The sequence below is a fragment of the Equus przewalskii genome, chromosome 4, assembly GCF_037783145.1.
Source record: "Equus przewalskii isolate Varuska chromosome 4, EquPr2, whole genome shotgun sequence".
Classification (NCBI taxonomy): Eukaryota; Metazoa; Chordata; class Mammalia; order Perissodactyla; family Equidae; genus Equus; species Equus przewalskii.
In genome coordinates this window covers 40,846,746-40,856,340 of record NC_091834.1, presented here as the reverse complement: position 1 = coordinate 40,856,340, position 9,595 = coordinate 40,846,746, and the positions used below count along the sequence as shown (strand labels likewise).

The following is a 9,595-nucleotide window of genomic DNA, read 5'->3' as shown; positions in this document are numbered from 1 at the left end:
ACCAACAACAGTCTCCAGTGCAGGCTAAACTCGTGAAGTTTTATTTCACCAAACAACGCTTATCCTGAGTTGCTTTTACCACTCCTCAATATTTCACACTCTCTACGCAATCAGAAAATGGCTGCGAGGACATTGGTCCATCCTTCCCCTTACATAAATCCACTAGAGTCTCCCTCTGATCGCTCTGTATTCACTCCTGATGCACATGCTTCAGCAGGAGAGTGTACAGGCGTCAGCGTTCACACACACACCGTAGAAATGCTGGAAAGGGCTCTTGTCTTCATTAGGGGGGTGATGCCATATTATCAGCCCCCCACCTTTCTGTATCATCTCCTGATGACCTTTGTGAGAGTTTGGTTTGCTGTCTCAATTCTAGTGAGACTCACACACTGGTGCATTTATACCTGGGCTCCAAGCAGGGCCGAAATGGTCATGTTGCTGATGTTTTACCCAACAAAGAAATAGCCAGTGAAATGCATCTTTAAAATAGATTATTATCCTATTTGTAAAAAGGAATCGTAGGCATATATTAACAGAAGTTAGCCTTTACTCTTCAGATTCCAAAACGTAATTTTTTTCTCTATGAATGATCTCATGTCAAATAACTGAGCCAAAAAAAAAAAAAAGAAAAATGTGTGCATGTGTGAGAGAGAGACTAAGATTATATTTTAGTCACTTTCCTTAAAAAAGAGAAATTTAGTAGATTTATGTTTCATTATTTAGCAGCCAAAACAGCTTTTAATATATTTCATCTACTAAAAGAAAGGTTACTGATTTGACATAAATATTAGTGAAAGAATAAAACCCAATTCTCAAGGCATTTTTTCTTTTATTTAAAATGTTAAATATCACAACACATTATACAATGAAATGAAGACCTTAGAATCACATTAAAACTTTTAAAACATCTCTATATAGTCACAAAACATGAAACATGCTTCGGGGATACAAATGCAGTTTGATACCAAATCTCAGCACATTTTTACCATGAAAACAAATGGAAAAGCACAAGCCTGTCTGTGAGTTTCCTTGCCTGTAGCAGTAGCTAACGTGGCCGCTTCCAAGAAACAAAAATGATTTCTTCCTTTGGAGACCGTAGCATTGACAGGTTTTACAATTTTATTGAATACTGTGCTTTGTTGAGAAATTATCACTGATGTCTACTTCTGAAGGAGTCATCATATTAGAATTATAACAGTTTTAGAACACATATTGGCACAATACGGAAAATAAACACTTTTTCAGTTATCAACTCAAAACAACAATTATTATTAAATAAATAATTATTCCTCATAGCGCTTGTCTCGCTTTACCTATCATGGGCCAGTGACACACACGAAGTTCAATAAATAATACATTAGGTAGTTCATTTACGTCTTCTTTCATAATTCTGCATTGCACTCCTTTCATAAGCCACTGAGAACAAAAAGAAGGTAAAGGGGTTTTTAAGAGGATTCACTGAGGGAGTTAAACAAATAAAGTTCAAGGCATACAGTAATTTATTTTAAACTCATAATGACTTTTTTCCCTCCATGGAAGTATTTCTAAGAGCTTTATTTGCACATCTTCCAATCTTGATTCAGTTTTTATCCTTACTGGAAGTGATATAACCACAGAATTCTTGGTTATTTTGGTCATACATCAAACACTTGGTACCCCAAAGCATATTTCCATAATACATTCCAACATTGATTCTCAACAGCTTTCTCAAGCAATGGTAGACACCCATGGTGATTTTTAGAAAGGACAATGCCTAAAGTAACCAGGAATAGTGGTAGGATGAAACGTGGGACTTTTATTCTAGGACAGAGTCAAAAAACTACAGGCCATGAGCCAAATCCAGCCCACTATTTTTTCTTGTAAATAATGTTTTATTGGGACATGGCCACACACATTCATTTATGTATTATGTGTGGCTACATTAGCATTAAAATGGCAGATGTGAGTAGTTTTAACAGACACTGCAAGGCTCACAAAGTCTGAAATATTTACTGCCTGGCTCTTTACAAAAAACGTTTACTGATTCCTGTTATAGGGGTACCTATTGGTGTGAGGGTCTCTTCCTATCTTGTGGATACTTTCCAATGATGGGTTGTCCTTGAGACTAAAAATAACCTCACTGTCTGTAGGTAAGGCAATTGTGCCATCTAAAGACAACACAGTTTGACTTACCTTCTAGCACCCTAATGGCCTGTGAAAGATTAATCAGTGCTTCCAAAGGTACTTAACATATAGCAAGCAAGTAATTTAAGTACTTTTCCTATCTGGACAAAAAAAAGTCAAAATTATATTATATTTTTTTGTAGTGTAGTGTATTGTATTGTAAACAATTTCAAAGGGGTCTGTAACCACAAAAGGGTAAGGATCAGACTGTTGTGATCAAGATACTTAAGTATATTTTTCATCATTTTAGCTAATACTTCATACACTTGGATTTACGTTACAGTGAAACTACTCTGCTCTTTAAAATTTAGTATGCTCTGTATAAAATACTGCATTTAAATAGAAATAGTAGAAAGAACTGTGAAAGATAGGTAGGAATCATAGGTGCCACTGTAAACAATGTTCTCAGTGAGAGGACGTGTTGAGAGAGAAGGTAGGTAAAGGATCCACTGTTACCACTTTCCCCTTTCACCACTGAGCAGATGATCTTTAGCATCCATACGCCCTTAAGTGAGGTTAACAATAAGCTGAACGTTTAATGTCAATCATGGATGCGATTCTGGTGTGGAACAGTTGGAACTTCCAACTGGGCGGTCCTGAAGGAAGGCAACAGTCCGTTTCTCATCTTGGTATTTTTATATTAGGAGGAGGATGACTAGCACAAGTTCAGTTCCTGACAAGCTTTAGGTAATATGATTCTGTTCCTCAGAGAAGTGAGGTGAATGCTAACGTAACTAACCAAAGACAGATCAGTGATTTAGCTGGAGCACAATGTCCTCTGAACTGGAAGCAGAGTTTCTTATCTGGTCCTTGAACCCTCTGAAACTGTATGTGAATTTTTGTGTGTATGTGCTGATGAAGGTTTCTCTGGGAAGAGGGTTTCTAGATTTCTCAGACTGTCAAAGGGGTCTGTGACTGTAAAAGGCAAGGATCAGAGGGCTGCAGAAGACTATGATAACCTTGCCTCAACTGACTATCGAAAAGATCTCTGATTGAGCATAGATTACATTTTCTGCCCATTTTTTTTTATATTTTCTTAACTAAAATGGAGAAGTAAAGATTTAGTCTCAAATTGATCCTGATTCTTTATAGTAATTTTATTTATCTATAATTATATTATTTCTTTAAGTATATTTAATAGCATATCTATATTATTTATAAAGTTAAGCCTGTTCTGAAACCCGTATCAATTCTGGAAATAGAAAGTTGATGACAAATATGATTATCAAGAAAACCACAGTTATATACGGCTAAGGGATACTTCTGACATAAGTAAAGCCAGCGTGGTTTAGATTTATATTCCATTTCCAAAAGTGGGAAGAGGATACATAGTAATAAAACAATTTTAAGTTTTTCATTTAAAACTTCATTTAAGTTTTTCAACAACTCATTTCATTCATGGGTAACTTTAAAATTTAAACTTGAGCAGTCTCAAAATTACTGATGAAGAAATACATATATAGTGTATAAATATGGAAGGTACAGAACCAACATAAATACTAGGATAGATGTTTTTTGCATGACTTTTCCAGATAATTAAGCCAGCACATCCTAGTTATAGATTTTCTAGAAACGTAATATACTCTAAATGGATGAGATAGCTACTGATTACTTTCTAAATAATCACATGATTAGTATTTTAATTCTATTTTCACTGAAGGTAAAATAAAGAGAATTTGAATAGCTTTTCCTTGAAATCTAAACTAAGCACTATAATGCCTAAACGTGCTTAGCAAAAAAATCAGTCTCTATGAAAATGATACAGCGGTTATTTAACCTTGAAAATAGTGTGATGAATGAGTTAAGAAATAAGAGTTTTCAGATATATGTATGTGGCATTTACATAGAAGACAGAAACTAAAGGGAAGAAAGCTAACATGCAGCCTTTATATCAAATGAAAGAGTCGTTCAGAATTAAAATGGGTTATGTGGAGAATTGTGGCATCCTTTCTCTCTAAGGGTTTTACGGCCAGAACTAATTATAACCCTCCAGGATGCTTTGATTGTGCTCCTTTTTGAAAGCATTGGAATGCACTATATTACTATCATGCTTTCAAACATCCAACAGGATGTTTAGAGTTTGAGCTTCTATAACTTCATGAAAAGTACATGATTTGGAGAAATGGATTTGGGTTTTTTTGTTTATGTACATATTTTTGTGTTGGAAGACTGCCAGATGTAAGGTCTTGTAAGACTTTCAAATTACCTTGGTAACAAGTTAAAATTTGATCTTATTTCCCATATAGCCTCCTCCCCTTAGTTCAGTTCATTTAACATGTGGCTTATTTAGCAGATTTAAGGGAAAAAATATTAGACTAGCCCGAAGATTCAGCTTAGGTAATGATTAAATGGGGCAGACACTGGTAAGGCTGGTGGTTTGAGAAAGACAGATTGATATTGTGGTTACATTAGCTTAATCAACTGTAAATCCATTCTTGGATTTATTTATTGCAATTAGATTTTTTTCACCATAAATACTCATTTTAAATTTATCATTCCTTTTTAATACTTTGAAAACTATGCCTTAGAAAGAAAATAATACAAGTAGATTTAAGATACTGTCTATTTTCAGTCATTATTTTATACATACCAGAATTTAAAGCTCTTTTGCCCATTAGTCCAACAAAGGAATCTGTTTTATGCCCTGGAAAAATACATTTAGGGGTATTTTAATATGTATATCTTGAGGAAATAAACTGTTATAACTAGTACCAAAAAAAAGCAAGCTTCCGAATATATTCCCATTTAATAAATATATATCTACTTCAAGTTTTGGTGAGCCTGAAGAAATGCAGATTCCTAAAAAGTCTTATAATTAACATGGAAACAATACAATGAAAGCACTTCCTCAATTCTATATCTAGATATTAGCAAGTATCCTTTATTCATATTATATTTTATCTGTTTATAAAGTTTTATATATTGTTGCTATTGAAGCTACCTTTGACTTTTAGGGAGTCAGTGTCGCATTTGTGTGACAGAGAAATAGCCAAGCTTATTTCCTCATGTTACTAAGTATGTTGTATTTCTCAGGAACTCAACCTTAGTTAAGTCAGATTCCTATACCTGATAATTAGAGACTTCTAAAAGGTCATTATTTCTATTTTATTGGATTTAAAAAAAATACTCCTTTTGGAAAAGTGTGTTAGTTTTGACATTAATAGAATGCATTTATTTTTATTGCATAGAATTTTCTGCACAGAATTCCCTTATAAGTCAAATCTGTTGAAACTAAGTATAAATGACATTTATTTTCAAAGATGAAGCCTTTGGCAAGGTTATTACTTTAACTGTATTGGGAGAATGTCTCTTGGTTTACACTGTTATTAGTTGAAAATAAGGCTGCCATCTTAATGCGGCATACTCTGCCACCCAGTGAACCAAAATCCAAATCAGAGTAAGTAAGTGGACAGTATAATTAAGATGGACCCCAGGGACTTCCTGTCAACTCTGGTTCCATTAACTGGGATCTAAGGACCATCAAGTGCCACAATTCTGCCATCTTCACTGCCCTAAGAAATGTTTCACTGTGTTTTGATAGATTGAGGTTTCCCATTCAATTATAGAATCAAAAAACTACATTTCTATCTATATTTACCTTTAATAAAGATTCTCTATTCAAACATTTGCTCAAGCCTCTTAATTGGCTGCTGGATTACCCTAATAAGTGCTGTCATTACAAGATCCATCATACTAAAATGACTTAGAAGATACCTGTAAATGCCTTTTTGTTTTTGTTTTGCAGTGGAAGTAGTGGTGGAGGGGGTGGGGAGAGAAATGTGTGGTGGATTTCTACCTCTAGAACTGAAATTCTTCTCTAAAACTAACAATTTATAGGAGCTAAAGGATTTCTTTCTTTTTTTAGCAGCTTAAAACAGCAACAAATACTTAATATCTCACAGTTTCTGTGTGTCAGGAATTTCGCAACAGTTTAGCTGGGAGTTAAAGGATTTTTAACATCACGTATTCTTTTCATAAGTATGCCACGTCTCAACGACAGAGCTTTAAACGATCGCGATCTGGATGTAATAGGAGCCTCCTTCATTCTTATATTGTCTTAACTAAAAATATGAGGTCCTAAGTTATAATAGAAAATAAGATCAGATATTATATAACGTGGGATTCAATCTAATTTACATTTGCATTTGATAAATGTCACAATAATTTTGAACTTACTTTTATGAGAGATCTGGCCATGTCCTGGAAGAAAGAAAGATAAAATGAGCAAAGAATAAATTTGTTTTAAAGAAATTACAGTATATCTTTAAAAGAGAACTATAAAATAAATTGATTTTTAAAATATGTGATATTCCCATTCATGTACTATCCCGAGGAATACAGCAGAACCACAAATGCTAACCAAATTATTAATAATATAAACAAAATATTTTAACAAACAAAAGGAATACTTTTGAAGTGCTTTCTATGGGTCACAGATTCAAATGCAGGCCCAGGAGACTGCTCCTGAGGCCTGTGAAGTACTGTTGGGCCATACTACCTCTCTGTTTTCTTACAAGAAACACATCTTCAAGAAGGGCCACCCATTTGATGCTCAGGAGAGAGACAGATGCAAATCTGTCTCTTTATTAAACAAGCATAATCAAGAATCCATATTTCAGCCCATAAAAGACTTTCTTCACTTTCCTACATGTGCATTCACAATAGTAAAATAAAGATTCATAGAAATGTTTACCATAAAGAGCCTTTAACAGGGCCACTTGTTTTTCAATTGAGGAATCTGACAAGAGACGAATTGACATTAACTATTTACACGTTCCACTGATGGTGCGATAAATTCAAGGTAACGAGTATTTCTGCCACGACACGGGGCAGCTAAGTCTGTTCTAACCCCAGCGGTCTATAATTAGCTTCCGCATGCACTTCGACCATTCCCAGAACCACCCTCTGGAGGCCCCGTGCTTTCTCCTCCTCTGTTAGTTTGGATCTTTAGTCAAGGGAGCATTTAGCTAAGGTCGGTTCCTGTTCTTGGTGGTTTGGGTCTCTAACACTGTGCAGTACGTGAAACGGCTCTCTCCCTCCCTCCGCGGACATGTGCGTGTGTTAGTGAGCTGCGGCCCAGAGTCGCGCCCGGGGAGTAACACCCATTTTAGGGGTGGAAATCTCTACTCAGAGGGCAAGAGAGACTGGGTGCTCTGAGAACGAGCGAGCAGACAGGCCAGGGTGCCCGGAGACACATAGAGAGGGATAGCTGCCCATCTCACCAGCATCCCGTTTGCCCATTAATCCGAAGAACTGCTGAGGCTTGGGTCTCCGGGCGATTCTCTGCAGAAGATGCTCAAAGGGCTCGGGCAGCTCCTCCTGGAGGACAGACGTACGGACAAACCGGCTTGTAGGCAACCAGTGCGAGGCTCCCAGAACCCCGAGTCATTCCGATGGTGCGCTCCAACCCTAGGCGAACCTCGGCTGCAGGCAGTGAGGCCCCCGGGCCAGGGCCGGGAAGCTGGCTCCGCAGGGAGGCAAGAGGAGGCCAGGCTTTCCCTCGGCGAGACTGAGTAGGGTCCAGGCCGGCGCGCTCCCTTTCTCCACCCCTCCTAGCGCCAACTCCTGTCCAGCTCCGCCGCCTCCCTCAAGCCCTGCCCTTGCGAGTCAGCAGGAGGAGCAGCGCCTCAGAGCCCTGCGCGCTTTCCACTCTTTCCTCCCAGCGAGGAGACCCTCTGCCATGAAGCTACCTGACTTTGTCTTGACTCTGGCTCTGGCTTTGGAAACGCCTCACTGCCCTAAATGCACACAGGTGTGTGTCGGGTGGAGATGAGTGACAACGCTTTAAAGCGACCTGCACGGGGCGACTTTTACTGTTCCCGCTAGGCGCGCTCCCTTGCACCAATAGCCTGTGAGCCATGTAAAGGTCAGGCCCGTACAATGTGGAAGCGGGAAGTTACTTCCCGCCCACCTAAGCCCCTCTAAGCCTCTAGCAGCTCATCCCTTGCCCCGACTGCCGCCTGCGTCCAGCGCGCCCGCCTCTGCCCCTGCCCAGCGTTTCCAATCGCCGGGTCCTAGCAGCTGGACTGGAGTTCCCGAAATCCCGTTACCCGGGGATGAAACCTTGTGAGGTTTCCAGCCTTATGAGAATCCCGGGCTCGTCAGGGAGTGCATCATTCCTCCAGGGAGTTCCCGAGACCCGACGGTGCAGCCCTCGGGAGGAAACTTGGATAGTGGGCACAAAATCTCGCGCGGAACCCAGCGGATGGCATTCCTTTACACGCCGGCCTCACTCCCCCGCGCGCCTCCACCGCCTCTGGTCGCGGTCGCGGTGCCCTCCAGGCTAACTAGGAGCTATCGCGGGGGGAAAGCGACAGCTCCTGAGCCCAGGAAGAAGGGAGCGGGCCGTCTGGGGCCCGGGTCTCACCTTGATCTGGTCGCTGTCGGACCAGTCGGACCAATAATTCAGATCATCGTTGGCTCCGATTTCTTCTGCCAACAGTTGAGTAGAGACGAGAAAAATGACTGCCAAGGCCACGAGGATTTTCATGTTGGATTTCTGGGAAGAGTAGGGAGAAGAGCCGGAGGAGAGAAAAATATATATATTAGGGGTGGCTATCCAAGAATTGAGGGAGCAGAATTTTCAGTCCCACAAAAGAACTCAGGGTCCCCTGAACCAAGATAAAAAGCCTGAGGGCTGAAGTCCTGCCTGTGCCCCTTAGGAAAGAGAATCATGCCCCAAAGCTTCTCAAATCCCCTTCTCCTTGCATCCCAACTCCCCCAGCTCCCAACCCACCGATCCACACCTTCAAACCAGGAGCCTCTGCAGGTAGAAGACAAAGAGGGACACTGGCATTTGTGATACCCATCTCCCCGCTGTCCCCCCACTGTCTCTCGCCCGAGCGGCCCATCCCGCGCCGCCAGCAGCCACCTGGGAGCGATGCGCGGCGCGGAAAGCCCACCTGGCCCGGCGCAGGCACTCACTGCGGCGGACAGGCCCGCGGGGTTCCTCCGGCCGGTCTGAGCGCACGCGGGGCGCTCCGCACTCTCGGTCGCCGCGGCGGTGGAGCGGAGGTCGCAGCGCGCTCTTTTGCCTGCACAGTTCCGCTCGGTATTTATCCGAAGCTCGACGAGCCTCGAGACCCACGTGACACGCTCCCCACGCGACTTTCTGCTCAATATTTAATTAGCCGCCTCCTTTCGCTTGCGTCTGATTGAGAGTTTCCGAGACGGTAACCCGTCGGTGCCCACAACATCTGGACCCAATTGGCTTCGAAATGACGCAAATTTAGGAAATTCAAGATCTCGCCATCCAATCCCGAGCGGCCAGTCTTCTTCCGTCTGCAGATCTGACGCCCCCTCCCCTCTCCTTCTTCCTAACGGGGTTCCATGACACCTGAGATTACTCATCAAAATGGAGCGAAGTGACTCATACCTCGGACTTCGACAACTTTTCTGCCCCTTGAGACGTCAGGATAAGTTGCACTTTTAA

The 9,595-nt window shown here is 41.0% G+C and overlaps 1 protein-coding gene across 9 annotated transcripts; it reads right to left on the bottom strand.

The window, feature by feature from the left end:
* Positions 1 to 809: 809 nt before the first annotated feature.
* On the bottom strand, positions 810 to 9,361 carry TAC1 (tachykinin precursor 1). 9 transcript variants are annotated; one of them, XM_070615679.1, is made up of 7 exons: positions 9,066 to 9,361; positions 8,531 to 8,662; positions 7,386 to 7,482; positions 6,857 to 6,901; positions 6,340 to 6,363; positions 4,754 to 4,807; positions 810 to 1,416 (listed from the first exon to the last, which is right to left on the bottom strand). In XM_070615679.1, the coding sequence occupies exons 2-7, from the start codon at positions 8,651 to 8,653 to the stop codon at positions 1,367 to 1,369; spliced, it is 393 nt and encodes a 130-aa protein (XP_070471780.1). In that variant the 5' UTR covers positions 8,654 to 8,662; positions 9,066 to 9,361; the 3' UTR covers positions 810 to 1,366. The 9 variants fall into 9 exon arrangements, with proteins under 9 accessions (XP_070471780.1, XP_070471788.1, XP_008525031.1 ...); XM_070615687.1 differs by having other exon boundaries at positions 9,035 to 9,232; XM_008526809.2 differs by having other exon boundaries at positions 9,088 to 9,219.
* Positions 9,362 to 9,595: the final 234 nt, after the last annotated feature.